Raw genomic sequence first — 22,952 nt, 5'->3', positions numbered from 1 at the left:
CTATTATGGCATAAGTACAAGTGATTAACGGGTTGAATACAGAGAATAAATTTTTAATATAATTTAAAAAAAGGTCCTCCATAAAAAGAAATGTTCATGTCAGCTTTATTCATAATAGTCAAAAACTGGAAACAACCCAGGGGTCTAATATCAGGAGAATGAATAAACAAACTGGCACATTTGTATAATGAAATACTAAAAACGAACAAACTACAAATGCATGCAACAACACAGATCAATCCCCCCAAAATTATCCTGAATGAAAAAAGTCTTACATAAAAGAGTACATAATGTATTATTCCACTTATATGAAGTTCTAGAATAGGTAAAATTAGTCTATGCAGGGAAAAATCAGAACAATGACTACCTTTGACAGGGCAGGAATGAAGACTAACTGGGAAGGAAGATGAAAGAACTTTCTGAGGTGATGATACTATCTTATTATGTACTTACAGGGATTTGAGTTAGAAAGGTTTGTGTACTAAAATTTATTAAACTGTATACTTAAGATCTGTGCATTTCACTGTATGTAAATTTTTATTTCAAAGAAGAAAACTATGAACAAATATTGAACTGTAAATAATGATATGCCTCAAGTGTTTAGTAGTAAAGTGTACTGGTGTCTGCAATTTACTCAACTGCAGTTTGTTCTAAAATGCATGAAAAGATAAATTCATATACAAATAAATGTAATAAAGCAACCATAGAAAAGTGTTAATTATAGAATCTATGTGGTAGCAACATGTGTGTTTACCATAAAAGTCTTCCAACTTTTCTGATGTTTGAAAATTTTAATAATAGAAGCTAGAGGTAAAGTGGGGCAAGGAAGGTCCTTAACTTTGTTGTTTGACAGTTTAGTTGTGATATGACTAATACGCTGGAAAATATAAACCCCAAGGATAGTAACAGAACACAAACAACTATCTTTATTCTCGTTATACATTTGCTGATTTTTTTTAAAAGATTTTATTTATTTATTTGACAGAAAGAGAGAGAGAGAGAGAGCACAAGCAAAGGGAGCAAAAGGCAGAGGGAGAAACAGGCTTCCCATTGAGCAAGGAGCCCAATGTGGGGCTCAATCCCAGGACCCTGGGATCATGACACTTAACTGACTGAGCCACCCAGGTGCTCCTATGTATTTGCTTTTAAATTATTTTGACAGTCTTTCAAAAGATAAAGACAAACCAGAACAGTTAGTTTTCTCCATCAAGTAGCTGCCACCATGACTGATTTTCAATGTCAAATAAAACTAGTCATGTATTATGTTCTCGTTACAACCTCCTTAAAGAAAAAATCACTTTTGGCTATGCTAAATAAGTGATAAACAGGCAAAGCCACAATAGACATGAAAAAAAGAAGAAATTCAAATGGCCATTGTAATGCCTCACCAATAATGAAGGAAATGTGGAAAAACAAATACTATTTCCCTATCAGACTGGCAATGCCTAAATGATAATAGCTAATGCTGCTGGAGGAGAATGAAAAAACAGATATACTCAAATGCTGTTTGTTGGAAGCTGACACACCCTTTTAAAAAAGGCCATCTGGCAGTAACGTATCATAAATCTTATAAACTATGTCCCTATAACTTTATTACTAGGGATTTAATCTAAGGAAATAATAGATCCAATACACAAGATATATATCCTAGTTATTAATCATAATATATATACTACCAAACCACTGAAAACAAACTAAATTATGGTATGTAAATACAATGGTCACTATTCATTAAAAAATAATTACACAGACTTGGATACATTAACTTGTAAACAAGTCCCCCAAAAGTAAACTCATCCATTTGACTCTTATACTTCTTTTGATTGTGTTTCCAATGCTGGTTTTCCTCTGATATCTAATATCTTTTTTTTGTTTTATTTTAAAGATTTTATTTACTTATTTGACAGAGAGAGAGATCACAAGGAGGCAGAGAGGCAGGCAGAGAGAGAGGGGAAGCAGTCTCCCCGATGAGCAGAGAGCTCGATGGCGGGACTCAATCCCAGGACCCTGAGACCATAACCTGAGCCAAAGGCAGACACTCAACCCACTGAGCCACCCAGGCATCCTGATATTCCATTATCTTTTTTTTTTTTTTTTAAGATTTTATTTATTTATTTGACAGACGGAGATCACAAGTAGGCAGAGAGGCAGGCAGAAAGAGAGGAGGAAGCAGGCGCCCCACCAACCAGAGAGCCCAATGCGGGGCTCGATCCCAGGACCCTGAGATCATGACTTGAGTCAAAGGCAGAGGCCTTAACCCACTGAGCCACCCACGTGCCCCATATCTTTTAATGAGAGTATAGAAACCAGATTTAATATCACAACAAAGTCAAAAGGCAAGTTATAGAACAGTACATATATATAGCATGAATGCTTTAAAAAAAAAAAAAAAAGAAGGGATATGCATAGAAAAAACTTGGGAAGTTATATATTAAGATGCTAATGAAAGATATACAGATTGGTTAAGAATAAGGGTATATTTTTCTTCTGCACATGAATTAAATAGTATAAATCAGGTGATTAAAGTTGTAATCATAATGTATTTACATTAAGAATATAATTAAATGTTCAACATCTACCAATTCTCTGTGACGTGGATACAAAGAACAGGAGCAGAAAAGAAATCTTAATTTATGGTTATATAGTTATTGTCAGTCTTTATGTTTAGAGAAAATGCAGAGAACACCAAACAAAAGAAGCAACAGAATATGTGGATCTAACCAAAAATTATACTTGTTTACAAGCTTTAATTTTATCCCAGAAAGCTGCTTATCAGTGCTACCAAGTGCTGACATATGACTATAACTTGTCAAAATTCATATTGAAAGTGTCTCTTAAATGCAAAATAAAGGGGGAAAATAATTAATTGAGAATATCACCTTATATGTTAAGAACTATAAAAAGACAGTTAATTTCTTTTTAGGAGAAAATTATTCTAGGTGCTATGCAGCAACTACTAATCCTGAGTTTGAACTGTCAATGTTTTAAAAACTATCTCCAAAGGAAATCCTAAAATAAAATGCAATCTTCACGCAACAGCAATCTTTATGCAACAATATATGCAGTATTATTATAGCACTGTTATTCACCTATATTCAAGTATACATGTACCCTCCTGACACAAAAGCTACAAAGTTTATGAGTTAAATACAGTTAAATATATTATCTGAGGTGGAAGGTATAAATAAACAAGAGAGAAGGTATAGCTTTTCCCTACATGAGCATTCCCATTAATAAATGTAAAAGAAATGAAGAAAACAGAAAACTACCATTAGATAAATACCAAGTAATAACAGTTACCAGCAAGATCCACCAATGGATACTAAAGTGAGTGGGTGAAAGCTTAAGGAAAAACAGGGTATTTGTGTAGTTTTAGAGTATCTTCACTCAAGGTAACTTTATTAAATACAAAGAAAAAAATTTTTTCTTTTATAGTGAGAAACCCAGCAGAAACTATCTAACTCCAAGAGATGGTGGTTAACATAAACAGACATCAACATCACCCCTGATGTGATGTGTTTTAAAGACATATCACTTTTGTAGAAGTCTTGCCAAAATGCATAGCCTTAGTCTAATCATAAGACACCATCATATAAATTAAAATTGAGAGGCATTCTACAAAGTAATTGATCATTGTTATTCAAAACTGTCAGAGAAACTTAAGACATGACAAATAATGTAGTATGAGATTCCAAACTGGATTTTAGAGGAAAAATATTAGTGAAAAACTGGTGAAATCGCTCAGTTAAGAATGTTATACCAATGCCAATTTCTTAGGTTTGATAAATGTATTACTGTGACGTAAGATGTTACAATAGGGGAAGGTAGGTAAAGGGTAAATGGGTAAAAGGATAAATGGGTATACTAAAAATGGTATTCCATACCATTTCTACAATTTTTCTCTAAGTCAAAAATTATCTCAAAATTTAAAAAATCTAAAGATTATTCTCACCTAATGAATTTCGTCAAATAAATTTAAAAAATTATTTTTAACAAACCTGGGGCCGACTGGTCTCTAAAACTGTAATAGGCCAAATCACTTATATCACCAAAATGCATTTGTGCAATGAGAATGATAGTATCTATTGTGCAATTCTTCTCTGAGGATTAGAAATAACTCTTTCTGGTCTAGCAAGAAAACAGTAAAGCATAGTGGTAACGAGCATGGGCTTTGGTATCAAATAGACCTACATTGCAATACCAGCTCCATGTCTGTGAGCAAGCTGTGTAATCCCACTGTGCATCTATTTTCTCTGTACACAATGGAGGTAAAGTTAAATTAAGCTTAAAGGATCTTGGATAATGAGTTAGAGTAAAAGTAAATAATGAACATAAAGCATTTGACTCAGCATCCAGTAGAGTTCCAAAAGGATTTAAGGTATAACAGAATGAGTGTTGAAGTGGGTAGTCACTATTAACAAACTTAATGAGCATGACCATGTAGTGCCAAGTACAATAATTCAAATTCATAACTGCCAAGTTATTAAGAAAGGATGAAGTTTGGAATATTCTTATCATAAAATAGGGATACGTTCAATATACGATTTGATTTCCACTCAGAGCAGCAAAGAATATAGGTGCTTTAAAAAACAAACTCCTAGAGAGGGGAACTCTCCTATACTGTTGATGGGAATGCAAGCTGGTGCAACCACTCTGGAAAACAGCATGGAGGTTCCTCAAAAAGTTGAAAATAGAGCTACCCTATGACCCAGCAATTGCACTACTGGGTATTTACCCTAAAGATAGAAACGTAGTGATCCGAAGGGGCACGTGCACCTGAATGTTTACAGCAGCAATGTCCACAACAGCCAAACTATGGAAAGAACCTCGATGTCCATCAACAGATGAATGGTTCAAGAAGATGTGGTATATATATACAAGGAGTACTATGCAGCCATCAAAAAATGAAATCTTGCCATTTGTGACGATGTGGATGGAACTAGAGGGTATTATGCTTAGCGAAATAAGTCAATTGGAGAAAGACAACTATCATATGATCACCCTGATATGAGGAAGTGGAGATGCAATGGCGGGGGGGCTGGGGGGTAGGAAAAGAATAAATCAAACAAGATGGGATCGGGAGGGAGACAAACCATAAGTGACTCTTAATCTCACAAAACAAACTGAGGGTTGCTGGAGGGAGGGGTGTCGGGAGAGGGGGGTGGGGTTATGGACATTGCGGAGGGTATGTGCTATGGTGAGTGCTGTGAAGTGTGTAAACCTGGCAATTCACAGACCTGTACCCCTGGGGATAAAAATACATTATATGATTATAAAACAAAAAACAAAAAAACAAAAACTCCTAGCTACCAGGAAAAACCAGCTTAAATTATTAGTTAATTAAACCCAGTTTAAATTATTAGATTTTTTAAATGAACCAATAGTGCTACAGTTTAAGCAAGAGAAGGCCTGGAACAAACAAGACACACAGATTAAGAATCACTATTCTAGCTAATAAAAATCAATTTGATGTGACATATTTTCCATAAATATTATTTGCCTTTATTTTTTTTACTAGTATGAGTATATTAAAAGATTATTTCAATGAAAATAAGAATTTCTATGCACAACTATTTTCCAACATATGTTATTAACAAAATTTATCAGGTATGGTCTCTTTTTAATTCAGTGGTTGCCTAATATATTCTAAATTTTAGGATCATAACCATTTAAGACTATATCATACAAGATTACAATACAGTTCAATAAAACAATTTTGAAGCTATAACCCATCTATAGTAAATGTGTGGACCCTGAATTTAATGAAAAGGCTAATTTAAAAAAAAGATTTCACACTGTAATCTCATTGTGCAACTATTCCCTGATAATTTTAGGTCACAATAAAGTAAGATTTCAAATCAGTTATAAGAAAGGCTTTTCTACATATATCTAAATACTTGGGAATATTCTAAAACCAGTGTGTGTCTCTTTTGCCTTTCATACAACTATTCAAAACCCTTCACAGGTGTTAACAAGTAAAACTGTACACTTACCAACACCTTGAGGCCGACTCAACCTTACAGAATTATTTTCAAATTTTTGGACATGAGGAGGGTATTCTTTCCTAAAAAAGGAAATTTACAGATTTAACAGAAAAAATATTTTCAAAACAAAAAGGCTGAGGGAATACTTACAATATGTTTACTAAAGGCAAACCATAACTTCTTTGCCATATAAAAAAAGTGATACTATAAAATAATAAAACTATATAATACAAATATAGTAAAGCTTAATACACTGTAAGGTCCCTAAGAACAGTGACTACATTTTATTTAGACTTAATGTGTCAAAACCCATAGCAAGCAGACTTCCAAATAAATAGTTAATACTAAGAGAATCCAAATTATTGTCCTTTCAAAGTAGTCACCAAAGCTATATGGTGCACAAAACTTTAGTTTTCTTTTGGAACTGCCTTCATAATCAATTTATAAAAACCACATTAAAAAAAGAATATGTAATACTTCATTGTCACACGTTTTCTGAATTAAAAAATCAGCTTAATCATACCCAATTTTACTGTAAATGCTTTTAGCTGTTTAAAAACAAATCAGTGAATTAAAAAAAAAAATAAGTGACTAAAGGGAATAAATGGTGATTAAGATACTAGTCTTGAGGAAAATATCAAAATAAGTATAAAAAATGTTATGTTCAAAACCAGCAATTCTGGAACAAGTATTTTAGTCTTATACTATGAATACCTTATGGAGATGTAATTATACCTTAAAAAATACATTATATTGTCAGACTTCATATACAATTTTCAGGATTTTGAAAATAATCCTTAGTAAAGAAAGATTCTAAAACAGCACATAAGTCCAAATATACACTAATTTGGGGGTAAATAAAAAAAAAACTATAGCTAGTTATGTGATAAAACTATTAAAGATTTATAAAAAGTGCAACAGACCATGGAGCTATAATAGCTACCTTTCCACCCTAAATAAAAAATTTTTAAAAATATTCCCATTTTACTTAGCCAGAGAATTAAAAATAAAAGAGGCTACCTATTATTTATAAATTCATTCACCCTAGTGATCAATACCGATCAGAGCATATAATTAAGTAAACAAAAATCCTAAAGAAATTTTTCCTGAAAGATTTCATACTCTTATGTTGTAAAAGTCAAAACACCTAAATTAAAAACAAAATAGGAGAATGACACAAGGAGAAAATAGCAGTACTGACAGTAGTGTATCTGTAATAGCAGTTAGCAGATCGTGAACATCATGTGCCAGGTACTGTTCTAAGGGCTTTATATCTATTAAGTACTTTAATTCTCAATATTACCTTATAAATTATATTATTATTATTAGCACTTTATAGATGAGACTGAGGTACAATACAGTTAGTTAACTTGCCTACACTCACATTCACATAACTATTAAATAACAATGCCAGAATCTGAAAGCTGGCAAACTGCATCAATACTATGAGTAACAGAATTTTCATGATTATTGAGCAGCATTATTTGAATAACTGGGCAATTTCTACCCTGACAGAATTTTAGGATTCATGAAGATATGAATTTTAAGGATGAGAATTTGCTTTGAGATTGTAGTAGTACTAGCACTTATGAAGGAGTAGGTATTCAGCTAATTATACTAAACTTAAAATAAAACTCATGTTTTTGTATTTCATATACTTTCACACTAAGAAGATATAATATAGTCTTTAAATCAAACAATTGATTTTTTAATCTCTAATTTTTATAACTCTTCAGTTTGGAAAAATAAAGATACCAACTTTAAAATGCAACAGAGGCAATGAATTCAAATGATGATATTAGCATGGTAAACTCCTAAAACTCTTTATTTTTAAAATAGTGGCTAACACAAATAGTATACATTCTTAAATACTAAGGATTATCAATACAGAAAATAATTATTTGACAGAGAACGGGCACAAAATCTGAAAATACCAATATTTTGGATTTTTTTAGTTTGAACCTACTTGATTACTTATTCTGGGGTAAGCTATAAATACAGGTTTATTCACTAATAACTGACATAAATCACCTGACACAACCAATCATACACATGCATGGACTGGTGAAAATGCTGCATTAAATGCACTGTATTCTTTGCTATCTGACAGTGCAATAAACCATGCCTTGCTAAGGGGGAACAAACACCACACGGGATGTATCATATAATATTCTTAACTACCACGTATTATAATGCAAGGTTAATAAACTATTCTGTATATTGGCCAACATTTCCAGATCTTATGGCCACAACATAATGAATATGTGCTACATATTTCCCTATATAAACAGGGAAACTAATTTTTCTTTGTAATGAATAAATTACAGAAATAAAAGTATACCTTCAAATTTAATACACAAATACAAGAATTTCAGGATGAAAGTATTACTGGTAAGAAAATTTTTGAAAACTTTCCAGCCATAAACTATCTTGTATTCTTTAAAATATATTTTTTAAAAAAATTGTTAGGTTATCAAAAATCAAATTTTATGTTAATTTCTTGGCTTGAGGGCTCCATCACTCTACAGATACAAAAATTTCAAACTCCAAACAGCTCAAACATAGGATTTCTCAGTGGGTATTTCTTTCTCACTTTTAACCAAGCAGCACAGAAACTTCCCTGTCATGTTATCTACAAGGTGGGGATTTTTTTGCTTGTAAGGGTTTGTGTTTTGTGTAGAAGTTGAAACAAAAACAAAAGCTAACAAAAAAATCCCTCACCTCAAGGACCCAACACTTTGTAAGCAGCATAAAACAATTGAAAAACTTTCTTCCTCCTGTGCAGAATTGCTCAAATAACCTCAAAATGCTGCATATTAAGGGCTAGAGAGCCCTCAGCCCTGAAAGTTTTCTTTTAAATAAGCTTAATTTTGTAATAATTTTAGATATCCAGAAGATTTGAAAAGACAATTGAGAATTCTATCCCTCATCCAGTTTCTTTTAATGTTAGCGCCTTCATCATCATATAAATGTCAAAAACAAACAAAAAAAACCCAACAATGGTACACTACTATTAAGTAAATCCCAAATTTTATCTGAATTTCACCAGCTGTTCCACTAATATCCTTTTTTTTGTTGTTGTTCCAGAATCCAACCCAGGATCCACTGCATTTAGTTGTATAGTTTCTTTAGCCTCCTGTCTCCCAGTCTTACCTGACCTTTCATGAACTTGGCATTTTGGAAGAGAATCGGCAGTTATTTTGTAGAATGCCCCTAAACCTGGGTCACTCTCATGTTTTTCTCATTATTAGACCAAGGTTATAAATTTGGGGGAAGGAGGGCACCTGGGTGGCTCAGTCGGTTAAGCTTCTGCCTTCAGCTTGGGGGTAATGATCTCAGGGTTGATCAAGTCCCACAAAGGGCTCCCTGCTCAATGAGGAGTCTGCTTCTCTCCCCTCTGTTTGTGTGCACTCATTCACACACACACTCTCTCTTAAGTAAATAAATTAAACCTTAAAAAAAAAAATTGAGGGTTAGGATATCGCAGAGTTCAAGTGTCCTTCTCATCACATTTTATCAGGAGGTACATAGTATCAGTATGATTTCACTGGTGATGTTATCTTGATCATTTGGCTAAGGTAGTGTTTGCTGCGTTTCTCCACTCTGGAGTTACTATTTTTCCCTTTCTACACCCTATTTGTAAATAAGTTAGTCCAGCACACAAAAGGGGTGGGGTAGTTAAACTTCACTTCCTTAACTGTGGAGTATCTATACAAATTATTCAGAATTATATAATGAAGAGCTGTCCATTTCCTTCAGTTCATTTTATGTAGTTTATAAAACCCTAGGATTGCTGAGTAAATAAATGATTTATTCAATCATTTTTACAAATATGACACCTGGATATTTATTGTATATTTTAGTATAATCCAACTGTTTTAGTTTTGGTCTTTGGGAATGCTTTCAGTTGGTTCCTGTGTCCCCTGGATATGACATCATTTTTTCCTTTATTCTGGTAAAATATATATAGTGCAATATTTACAGAAATATAGAATGCTTCATAACCTACCTGTAATCCTTACACAAGGTCCATGAAAATCTTCTCTGTAATGTTAAAATTTTAGTATATGGGCTTTTGAGGCAAGTATTCTTTTGTTTTTTGAGTACCTGGTTTCTAACACTAAGGGAGTTCATATTCGTTCTGTGTTTTCCTTAACCCAAACCAAAATCAGTCATTTCTTCATGTTGCTTTTCTTAAGAGAGTGGTATTAGAAGCCAGGATCTGGGTGCTGGGTTTTTGTTGTCTTGTTTTCTGCTGGTGGATTTTAATGATAGCTCATTTTATTAATCTTTCCATTGCTCTAACTGATCTAAAAGATGTATATTTCTATAAAATAAGTGTATTAATATTCAAGTGTTAAAATTCATTATTCCAAACTCTTGTTAAACTCATAAATCAGTCTAATTTTCCAAGAGCTATATTTAAAATCTTCCACAGCTGTGCATTAACCAACAACTTCTTCCATTTTAAGTATTTTAAGGAAATTTTATATATTTAATTGTTATACTTTTATACATTATGCCTATTACAAAACATGCTCCTTTTTTCCCACTTAGTACTAATCCATAATTTCATCTTTTTATTAAAATTATACTCATGCTTTCTGTTTGCATCTTTTGTGATACTAAACAAGCTTTTTTTTTGAACTTACAGAATGTTACTGTATCTCTGATTCTTTTAAACAACATAGTATAACTGGGTTTAATCCAACCAATTTATCTTTTATTAAATATATTCAACCTCACTATAATTACTGTGAAGACTGACAGACCTCATGTTTTCCTTTCCTTTTACTTTACTGTCTGTTGTATATAATTCTATTATTTGTTTTCTCTTTTCCCCTATTGTTACTGGTTGCACAATTATTATTCACTTGTTTTCCTTCCCTAATTAACAGTTACCTTTCTTCTCAACCTTTATTCTGATTACATATTCCTGTTAACATCACATTATCAAGATTCCAGCCATTTCTTCAAGCAAGATCTCCTACTGCATCTCCAATGATCTGAGGTCTTTCAAATTCTATTACTTCTTGCCTTTCCAATTCTCCTCCCAGAAGAAGGGCCAAAGATTCCTTTTATTTCTGCCTTTCTACCTCCCTAACCCCTAGATTTTGCTGAGACAGTTTTGAATATTTAGTCACAGACTATTATCGATTTTCCTTTGTAGCACATCAGTATTTGGAAAGTGGAACATCCTTAGTCTTAAATCAATGCCACGGACTTAAGGTTTTATTGCACCAAATTATAAATCATATACAAAACACTGTTTTTTAAAAACTCTCAAAGATTTATCAGGTATTAACACTTCCCTATCTAAAATGCCCTGAAAGCTTCTAAGTGAGTATACTGATATAAAGTCTTACAAAGGCTTTAAGATCTAGGTCCTAGCTGACCTTGCCAAATCCATCTTGTAACATTTTCTCCTTTTAAACTCCAGCCACTGTGGTCGTTCTTTATATTCCCTGAACATGTCATTCTTCCACTAGTATCTTAGTACCATCTCTTTCCTATCTGGAAAAGCCATCTATGTGATCATGGCATGGCTGACCGTTCAGTTAGTCCTTGTTAAATGTTAGCTTTGTAGTAAAAAGTTTCTGAGGGGCACCTGGGTGGCTTAGTCGGTTAGACCTCTGCCTTCAGCTCAGGTCATCATCCCAGGGGCCTGGGATTCAGCCCTGCGTCAGGCTCCCTGTACAGTGTGGGAGCCTGCTTCTCCCTCTGCTTGCTGTCAAATAGGTAAGTAAAATCTTTTTTTTTTTTTTTATTTGACAGAGAGAGAGAGTACACAAGCAGGCAGAGCAACAGGCAGAGGGAGAGGGAGAAGCTGACTCCCCGGCAAGCAGGGATCCCAATGTGGGGCTCAATCCCAAGACCCTGAAATCATGACCAGAGCTGAAGGAAGACACTTAACTGACTCAGCCACCCAGGTGCCCCAATAAACAAAATCTTAAAAAAAAAAAAAAAAAAAATTTTTTTAAGTTTCTCTGAAAATGCAATCTAAAGAAACCATACTGACAATCTCTATAACATCACCCAATTGTGCTTCTTTACACAGAACTTATTATTTCAGGGTGCCTGGGTGGCTCAGTCAGTTAAGCAACTGTCTTTGGCTCAGGTCATGATCCCAGGGGCATGGGACTGACACTCTTTTATCAAACCCTACTCAGCAGGGAGTCTATTTCTCCCTTTTTCTCCGCCTCTCCCACTGTGCTCATTCTTGCTCACTCACTCTAATAAAAAAGTAAAATTTGTTTTTTTTTTTTTTTTAAAGAACCTATTATTCCATGTCTTACTTGTTCATTATCAGTCTTTGCCCATCAAAAGGTAAACCACAGGAGTGCAGGGATCTTGTCTGTTTTGTTCATCACTGTACCCTTATGCTCAGACTATAGCAAGCACTTGAAAAATACTTGGAATGAATAAACGTGTATATCTAAATCAAAGTGCATTTATCAGGTCAAATAACTGTACAAACATTGCTGTAAAAAGATGGTATTGAAAAAAAAAAAAGATGGTATTGTTAACAAAAACTGAACCACTACTGCCCATCATGCAGAAACTTAAAATACTCATTTTTTGGCCAAGGTACAAAGATCATAATTCAGTCATTTAAAGACACTGCAAACTTTTTTGTATTTACTGACTGGACATCTTGGTTGGAAATGGGATATACCAGGACTCTCTAGTTGGTTTACTCTTCCTGGTCTTTTTCTAAGGTTTCCATATTCAGTCACTATTTTCTTTACACTATGTTTTATGTGGCAAGACAAGTTGTTCTTCTCTTCCTCTATTCTTCTTTTAAAAAAAAAATCTATTGCTGTTCTCAAGTATGGCTGTACTCTGCTAAATAAACCTTAGGTTTGATTGGTCAAATTTAAAATAACAACAAAGTCACTGAAATTTTGATTAAAATTCCATTAAATTTACTTTAAGGAGCACTGGTAACCACCAACCAGAAACATAACATAGGCCTCAAAGTCTTAGATACACTTATAAAGGATTTATAAATTATTAACTTTATTACTGGGTATTTAATTTTAGTTGCTGCTGTGAATAAAATTTTAGTCTCTCACTATACACTCCAATTGATCAGAGATGAATGAAGGAAACAATTATTAACACTATTAGTCTTGTAGTCTATCATCCTGCTGCTCAACTTTATTATATCTAAGGTTTTAGATCACTCATAATTCCAAAGAAGACAGTATTATATGAATATAATTTTATTTTCATATTATGTTCAGACAGCAATTTATAATGTTACTATAAATTGGTACCACCTCTCTGTAAAACTCAGCAGTACTTCTGAAGAGCATTAAAAACATTTGTGACCTAATCTAAATAATCCTTTACCAGAGATTTAAGAGCTTCATTTAGAAATTTATACATGAAGTTGTTCATGAATGTATCACATATAACAATAATGAGCTAATGGGTAAATAAATTACGTATATCTGCAAGACAACCTATTATGCATTCATTAAAAATCATTTTTAGAAGTCAACTTAATGACAGTGAAAAAAGGACAAAATGTTAAGCAAAAATTCAAAATATGCAGCTGTATTTTTACTACGATTCCATGTGTGTTGGGTATATTAAAAAGTATGGAAAAAATATTGGAAAGGAATGCACTGGTATCCTAATAATGTAATTTTCTATTTTGAGAGCTTTTAGAAAATTATAAAATCTCTATACTCGTCTTTTCAAACACACCCTTTATGTAAACATTCCTAGTATTTCATATATTTTCTTTCATTGTATTCTATTCATCTTTGTACTTTATTATTGTTTCAAAATTCCCTATAATACACACATGCTTTTCAAAATTTTTAAAAAATTTTAAATTTGAAAATCACTGTGTGCTTCAGTGTCACAATGGGTCAATGGATTGTTTATCTACACAGGAAAAAAAGAACAGCTCTAATACCAGTTTAAATATTCCAGATTGCTGGTACTACCACGTACACTGTATTCACAACCAATTTGTCTAGGAGTCAGAGAAGAATTTGAGTCATTCAAACTGACAAAGTCACCTACAACAACAATAAAAATGGTGGCAATTTTTTGAATTTTTGCAAGCTTTAGATTTTAATATTGCTATTTATTATTTATTACAGTGTGGTTTTAAACTCCATTGTGCCCAGTGTACATGTAGGAAAAAAACCTAGAAAAGATTAACCTTCCACAACTACCTAGTTTTTGTTTATTAGAGAAACCATTCTCTTGTAAATAAATCATTTAGTACAGAGGTTTTTATAGTCTCTCATGTATTGAAGGATAAAGATAAACGATCTTCTCCATAAAGATGAGAAAAAAGATGTGACTTAGTGTTCACAAGGAGACAAAAAGGGTTATGTGAAAAGAATTCACAAAGTAAAATGTATTGATGCAAAAGTTCTTTTCACCTAATCTATGTCCGACAAAGATAAACACAAAATAATTTTATGTAAGGATCCAAAGGATTAATGGGCTAAATTCAACCTAAAGATAACTATACTGCTGAATAAAGCACCAGGTATATTCACTATAAGGTATTTTATAAACAGCTTCATATCTACTCCCTGACAGTAAGCTTAATATAAAAGACTGAAAGAATTTCAAGATCTGTTACTATTACAAAAATTTCAAATTTCACAGTATAAAAGTCAGTGTCACAAAATTATCTCACTTGTTCTTCACAAATCTTTAAAAATTGGACAAATATTATCATCCCCATTTACAGTAAGTTATGTGCCTACAGGAATTGTTGATTACTCAATTCCACATCTTCTGACTCCTATTCCAGAATTATTCCAGTAAGAATGTTAAGCTCCAAGAGGGTAGGGATTTCTGTCTGCTCCTAGAATAGTGCCTGGCACATAAAGTCATGAAATATTTGCTGAATATACCAATAAACAAATTTCCACTACAGAAATATGTGTAAACCAAAACGTGCAAAAAATCAGTATAAATCCTCCAAGGCTATTGTGAAAAACCAAATAATCTAAGACCTTAACATTAATTTGAGAATATTAGAATATGAGAATACATTTTATCTGGTATACCATACGGGGAAAGTATTTATATAAAACAAAAGGGTATTTTGAGTTGACTGTATAAAGAGTTATTTAATGTACATTCTTCAGTAATTTTATTTTAAAAATCTTATTAATGGTTTTCAAAAAAAACATGTATGTAGTCACTTACGAGTCAAAAAGATGTCACCTACATCTGACAGAAAATAATGCTTTACTCAAAGAGAAAAACAGACACAATGGGAAAATAATTTTTCTTTCCCAGCAGACAGTAAATAATCTGCACAACCCATCCACCTAAAAACATGTAAGAATTGTGAAGTATTTCAGAATTATAAAATATGCCTAAAAATTTTGCTAACAGGACCATCTTTATTATTTCCAAACCTTAAAGAACCTTAAGGAAGGTGGAATATGTAGCATTTTATAAAACACTGCAAGTTGTCCTCTTTGATTTCTCTACAACTTTATAAAAATTATGGAGTTAAAATTATATAATTAAACAAACTTAGAGAACTTACTTCCCTTCTTTTGACCTTCACCAATGACATTGTAAGTATTGGTTTAATACAAGGACTGTTAACCTGTTTTTTGTGGCGAGATTCATAAAAAGCTTTTGTAATTCTCATAAAAGAAAAAAGATGTACATGCACAAAAACTTCTACATAATACACCGAGGAGAGAAGCTATTTTTACAAACATTTGCTTTAAAACAATTATAATCATTTCACTACTCAAAGAAACGTGCACTCTTAAAAAATGTGTTTCCTTGTTATTTACATCATTCAACACTTCTGCTAAAGGACATGTGCCTACCAATGTTATCACAAAGGGAACAAACAGTGATCATAAATTCTGTTTGGGGTCTGAATAGGATACACTGATTTCTGGAATTTTAACTCCATGTGTAAGGTATTCTAATTCCATTTTCCTCCTCAACTCTATCTAGTAAAGTGTAAAAACAAAAATATTATTGGTAAAATATAACAAGATTTTAGTGTTATTAACAAAAACCACTAATCACTAAGGCATTAAAATGTTCTACTTTTAGAAGGAAAGCAGTCACATCACCATAAATATATAACCATATTGAAAATTATGGTAAAACACTACCCACATAAGTCAAATATCATGTTATGCCATTAATGTTTCCTTTTACTAAAATAATTTACAAGCTTTACGATGAACTCTAATTCAGTGGATATTTTTCAAAGCATAAAAATAATCTTGACATCTTACTGTTATATCCATGCTCTAATTTCATCAATATTAAGCTTACCTTTCCTTTTGGTCCAGACTGCTTAAAACATGAAAAAGAAAACAAGTGTAAGAGGCAAGACCTCATTTTTGATGTATCATTGTAGTTTTAGTAACTGTGGTCAATAAGGCAAAACTCTAAGGTGATTAATTCGTTTTAAACACATTATATATACGTTATATACCAAGTTTTGAACCTTGTCAGATATGTAAACTGTTTTTCAATTTTTGTTAATACAGAAAATTTATATCCAAACATATTTAAGAAAAAAGGATGTACAAAGAGATGAAAGATTCTTGAGAGCTTTATTTAACCATCAACCATTTGAGGATATGTTATTTTAGAGTAGTTACATAACCAGTCTTCTAAGAACAATATAACTTCCTGAAATGAAAGCTTTAAAATTTTTAGTGGTTCCAATTCTGCTACCAGGTATGATAATTAGCTTCTAAGCAAGAAAAAAAGAATTATTTTAAGCTTGAAACTTTTGTTATTTTAATTATTATTATTTAATTATTTTAAGGTTGAAACATAATGCCATATGTTAAATATAGCAGCATATGCTTCTGGACACAAGGGAAGGCCTGGGATTTAAAATCATGGCCTCCAATTAAAAACCCAATGTACAACAGGTCCATCCTTCACAGTTCATGGAAAATCTAAAAAGTTATCAGTATCAATTACTCAAGAGTAAAATTAGAAAAATCATCAATTTAGAATAAGATTCATATCCTATAATTATTCTTTACTATAAAATGAGCAAAATATTCAGAACTAATTATAAGCAAAACATAGTTTACAAATCCCCCAAGTCCCCATATTAACTCTAATATTCCTATAGCATGAAGCAAACAAAGCATCAATCCTAGTAAATTTAAAAAAAAAAAAAAAAAAAAAAAAAAAGGTTATGTGGTTTTAAATAAGCAACACTGGAAAGAAACTCTTATTTTAAAAGTTTTTCAATAGTAAAAAGTTGTAAGCTTACATGAATAACATATTTGAAAATTTACATTTACGATTAAAAAAACAGGACAAGGATAATGTATAAAATAAATTTATGTTGGATAAATGACAAAAAAGTGAGGGAATATTACCACCACATTAAAGTAAATAAAACAAATTATAAACATGAAAGTTTAAATACAGTCCAACTTATATATTTATTTCTACTGGAGCTCTATTTCCAGAAAAAGTAAAAAAAAAACCAGGAAGTTAGGCATTAATACCTAATAAAGCCATTATCAGCTCTACACTGTTGTGTCCAAGAAGTGAGAATTTAGTAGCCTCTTGTTTTTTGTTTTTATAAACTCACCTGTATAGAGTAAAGGAAAGAGGTAGAAGACAGAGTAGCAGTAGAAGAAACAGGTTTGTTTCTTTCCAATAAACCAAGGGAGTTAGGAAGAAAACAAAAAACACAAAACAAATATATGTATATGCCCATGCTCATTTCTCTTATCCTTGAAGAAATTGCATTTATTATGATATATCTAAATTAGTCACTGTGCTTCTATAAGATTCCTCAATGTGTTTCTTGTCAAGTCCTGACCTAGAGCATACATATTAAGAAAAGCTTTTAAAAAATGGAGAGGGAAGCCATTATTAGTAATTAGGACTTTGTAAAAATGTCAACTTACATTCTTGTTGGACTATTTCATTCTTGTACTAGTGCTGTACTAGTGTTCTTAAATTTTTTTTTAAAAAGGGAGAAAAAAGAGAGATTGATTCTGGTATCCATGACCTGATTTAAGACTTCAAAAACTCTTTCAAACTGATGCTTTTCATTAATAATTAAGTCTTGCTTATTCCAGGAGCCCATTTTCCCATTTATGGATTATATATGCTTTTGCAGACATTCATTTTCCCCTACGGTCCTTATAAGTCTTTTCGCCTATCCTTCATAAAAAAAAAAAAAAAGTGAAAATGTAAATAAAATATAAACCAGTAAATGTGCTCTTTTAGCAAGTCTCATTGAAGTGAGGGGTGGAGATGGTATAGAGTTATAAAGATTTTTTTAATTTCTACATTCCATCTTTCTATACTAAGACTATCCTCCTCCATTACTATTAGTACATAAACAACCTATCTTTTAAATATAATTTATATTAAGATTTGTAGTAGCAATAAGAAAATAGACTGAAATCATAATGTTCTCCCAAATAGTAGCTAATCTAAGCAGGTATTTTAAGAATTTTCATTTATTCCCTTCAGATTAAAAAAGTGTGATGTACTTGTTCCCGTATCTTAATAAAGAACTACAAATTATTCAAAATGCAGGTGTGACTTACTCTTAAAAGACAAGATATACCACTCTCTCCAAGAGGACTGTGTGATTTACCAACTTGTAGCATTTCCTTTAATTTCAAATTAAGAGTTGAGTTGTAAAAACAAGGGTGCTCACCTCTTCTGAAGCCTGGCAACTGCCAAAACTACACTAATTAAAACCAAAGGTTTAAAAAAAAGGAAAAATAAAGAAAATAAAACCAAAGGTTTGGTAGGAACTTTTTTTTTTTTTTAAACGGTAGTAACCATCTTAGGTGAAGGCTTTCTTCATGCCTTTGAAGATGTGATTCCTACTACATGGAGTGTTCTTTTCTAGCTAGTTCACGGAAAAGCTTCTTTAATACTTCTTTGTGAATTCTTCACAGCTCCCTTCTCTGAAACAGCACTAGGCAAACTGTATCTACTACACTGTGCTCACCATGTAATTATTTGTTTACTCATCTTTCTATCCTCTACCCTAGTCAAACTTGAGATTGAAAGCAGGGACTTCGTCATATACACCTTTGACTACTCTGTACCACATCTATACCTGGCAGGTAGCATAAAATCACTCAATGGTTTTGAAGGAAGAAACTTAGAAAAACTCTCAATGAATTGTTTTTGAATGTCAAAATATTTTTAACGACACATTGTAGCAAGAATAAGGAATGTTTATTTTATAAATAACAGACAAACATAAATAGAATCTGCTAACATGACTTTTCAGTTTTCCTTACTGCCCCTAGTTGTTCTTGTCAGGTATTTTCACTCAGGAGTGTTTCCTCTAAATACAAACTAATTCAGGGTTTTGTTTGTTTTTTAAGAAATATTTTACTAGTAAATGTCATTTCCTCTTAACAGGATCTGATCTTTTATGCAGATACCAGTAATACATATGCAAGGTGTAACAGGTGCCAAGACCTAGAATAAAACAAAACACAAACCAATTTCCAGAATGAAATCAGTTTTATAAATTACCAATGATGAAAGTAGAGATGGAGAGAACAGGTCACACTGCAAATAATTCCAAACTAATAAATCAGCTCAAAAGCAATAATAATTTTGGTTGTAGAATATATCAGTTGATTATAAACCATAAATAATATTTCAAGATGGACCAATTTTCAGAATATAAAAAAGACAAATCTTTGTCAGCAATGGATTCTATCAATGTGATCAGTGTGTGAAAAACAGTGTCTCTTCTTTTTGCCTCCCCACTAATTATTCTCCTTTTATTATTCTCATGTTTGTGCCGTATGTCAGCTAGAGTTTGATTTGTGTACTTTACAGTAAAAAAGCAAATTTTTTGGTATGTGCAATAAGTTCTCTTTCTTTCTTGTTGAATTTCTCAATATCTAATGTTATAATCTTTTATCTATAATAAAATATTTAAGCAAAAGAAAGAGCTTAAAGTATGAGAAAGATTTATGGTTTTTAAGTTAAAAATCTATGCTATACCAAATCTATGTACATAGCAAATAAAGAAACGGTTTCTAAGAGTCAGGACATTTTCTGAATAAGCAACAATCTGGATTGACATTTTAAAAAATGAAGAATTTAGCATAGATACCAAATCCTTAAATTTTACTATTTATAAAAATATCTTATACAACTATTCATAATGCAAAAATTATTTTATTGTTGGATCCTAAGAATTTCTTAGTCAACTAGAATTGGCTCAGAACTGAAATTCAACTGAAATTTCATAATTCAAAAACGGTCATGAAAAACCCACACTTAAAGCAGTAAGATTTCCCCATTGTTACTTTCATTATTTCAAGGTTCAAGTATTACTTTGATGATCAATGAGAACCACCAAATCTACTAAAACCAAAATTTTCTCAGCTAAAACTAATAATGTGAGTTATTTTCGTACTATGAAATCCAATAAATCTTAGAAAGAAAGTAAGCTAATAACTGTAGTTTTACTCATCAGAGCTAAACCACCAGCTGAAGATTTCTTGTCAAATGTTGTACAGTCAATGTTGTAAAATCAGATTAATTTAACTGGAATATAATGCAATAAAAAGGCCCTTATTTACATCTCTACTTACAAATATGATTTATTCAAAAACAGATATATAATAATAAAGTTCTAAAATATGAATTATTTCAGAGACAGGAATATCTTGTTACAGACAAGAGAGACACAGTAAAGTTCCACAAAGTAAAAAAAAGTGGTTAAAGGAAAAAGAAAAAAAAAAATCTGCCAAACAATTAAAAAGGATGTACACACACACACACACACACACACACACACACACAAAACAAAGGCAATTCGAATCCTTACCTTTGAGCTGCTGTTTTTACTAGTGATATCTGTGCATTAGCATGTTGAAAACGTCTACCATGAACTACAGTTCCGGAACATATTGATGCATTTTGTGCATTTTCACTGCAGATGCAAGAGACGAAGAATAATTTGAACTAAGGAAAATTACACAAACATATGCAAAAGAAATCCTTTCAAATCTGAACCTACACACATACACACACAAAAACCTTCACACTAAGAAAAATATATATATTTAAATATATTTATATATCAATCCAACCCAATTGACCACATTAAATTGTCCATTAGGAGTTTTCCACTCTCTGAATTTGTCTCTGAAATGTTTCCAATACAATTCATGAAAGATACAAAGTAGAAGAACACTGGAATAGAAAGCAGGAACCCTAAATGAATGTTCTGCACTATATCTTATAAATTAATTCAGATATATTTTCTTTTCTTCTTCTCTATTAGGGACTATCCATATAAAAAGCTTTTAAACCATGAGTATTATAAAGTTTTCTTACATGCCAAAATAAAAACAAAATGTACTGCTGTAAAAGAAAAAAAAAGTCAGAAGTCCCAAATTCTACTTCTGACTCTGCCACTGACTTCAAAGTTACTTAGCCTTTATGTACCTCAGTTTTCTATCTATAAATTGACAAAATTGAAATGAAACAGTGATTTTCAAACTTATTTCTGGGAAGTATGAGAGCCCAATCATATCAGTGGTTCCCTATGAGTACCACAAAGGAAAAGTGGGTTGTATCTAGAAGAGAAGAGGAATAAGATACCTAAAAAAAAAAAAAAAAAAAAAAAAAAAAAAAAAAAATTCCTTACTAAGACAATCCTGATTAAGTATCCCCTAGAGGAGATAGGAGCATTCTACCCTCCAATGCCTTCTACTTCTAATATTATGACCAAGACTTTACTAATTATGTGAGCGCAAGTTCATCTTATGAAATCCTATTCTACTGTATATATTTATATATATATACACACACGTATATATATTACAGTATTTTTATAAAAATACTGTAATATTTTTATTCAGAACCAAGAAATCACTGTAATCAACCCTAATCCCAGGATTCAAAGCAAAGAATACACACACTGGAACAACTCTACCTTTTGGCATTGCTAATAAAGTGAAAAGAAAAGGTACAGTTTGGGTCAACTGGCCAAAAAGGTAGTTAGTTTTTGGTGTCAAACACTTTATCTTTTCTGTAGGAATGTGTAGTGAAGTGCCTATACCTCAATTTCTTATTGTTGCTCAACATGTTAAGTCCAATTGGGTTGCCTTTCAAGGGTTTTAAACTTTCAGCCTTGTTTCGTCTTGCACATGTCTTCCAGGGATCACCAGAACTGGTAGAAACAATTTCAGATTGACGATTTAACTGTAAAAAAATCCATAAATGTTTAAGAGTCAATACACACCATAACATGATTGTTTGAAAACCCACTTACTAAAAAAGCTACAAAAATGTATACCAGCTATTATAGATGGGAGAGAGGGATTACAGTGGCATGAATTTAAGAATAATTCAACTGTAATACTTTTTTTTTCCTAAGAATAACACAAATATGTAGGAACATGGATGTGTACAGTATTATTTCCTTTTCATTTAAAAGTCTCCAAAGGTATTTGAGATAATTAAAAGAGAAAAACAAAAGACTTGAGGGTAGAGTATCTTAGAATAGCTCTTTCCTAAGAGTAAAAAAAAAAAAAAAATTTCCCTTGTTGCTGCTATCTGTAGGACAAGTACAAGTCAAATATGGCAATAAGTTACCACTTCAACTCATACAAGGAGTGTGGCCTTAACGTCAAAGTTTCTATACAAACACAGAAACTGAAATGTCTTGATACTTTCATAGTTGCAAATGATCATGTACACACATCATTAACAATCACTTTGGGGGGATCATAGTATGACAACAGGATGGGCATTTCTTGGGAAGTTCTTTTCAACAAAGAAACCAACTTTTATTACATTCATTTCACCAGATATTTAAAAGCTGCTTTCAGACTCATTGAGAAGAAAAATCTTCAGTTCTGAGTGATAACTGCCCCAAACACTTTAAAAATCATTATCTACTTGATTTTGAAACAATAGTTTAATATTTTATTTCTTACTCATTTATAAAATACAGTCATAAGA

The 22,952-nt window shown here is 31.9% G+C and overlaps 1 protein-coding gene across 6 annotated transcripts in view; it reads right to left on the bottom strand.

The window, feature by feature from the left end:
- LOC111147534 (SUMO1/sentrin specific peptidase 6) overlaps positions 1 to 22,952 on the bottom strand; it is a 124,807-nt gene that overhangs the window by 59,732 nt on the left and 42,123 nt on the right. For 3 of the 6 annotated variants that reach the window (XM_022503604.1, XM_022503608.1, XM_022503610.1), the window contains exons 4-7: positions 22,048 to 22,190; positions 20,809 to 20,913; positions 16,281 to 16,301; positions 5,994 to 6,064 (exon numbers count right to left, since the gene is read on the bottom strand). In XM_022503604.1, coding sequence (XP_022359312.1) covers positions 5,994 to 6,064; positions 16,281 to 16,301; positions 20,809 to 20,913; positions 22,048 to 22,190 — 340 coding nt within the window. The remainder of the gene's footprint in view (positions 1 to 5,993; positions 6,065 to 16,280; positions 16,302 to 20,808; positions 20,914 to 22,047; positions 22,191 to 22,952) is intronic. The other 3 variants (XM_022503605.1, XM_022503609.1, XM_022503606.1) reach the window with 2 other exon arrangements.

This window comes from Enhydra lutris, unplaced genomic scaffold, assembly GCF_002288905.1.
Source record: "Enhydra lutris kenyoni isolate GAN:26980312 unplaced genomic scaffold, ASM228890v2 scaffoldscaffold17, whole genome shotgun sequence".
Lineage (NCBI taxonomy): Eukaryota > Metazoa > Chordata > Mammalia > Carnivora > Mustelidae > Enhydra > Enhydra lutris.
Note: the sequence above shows the minus strand (reverse complement) of the source record. Positions and strands in the feature narration are given on the sequence as shown.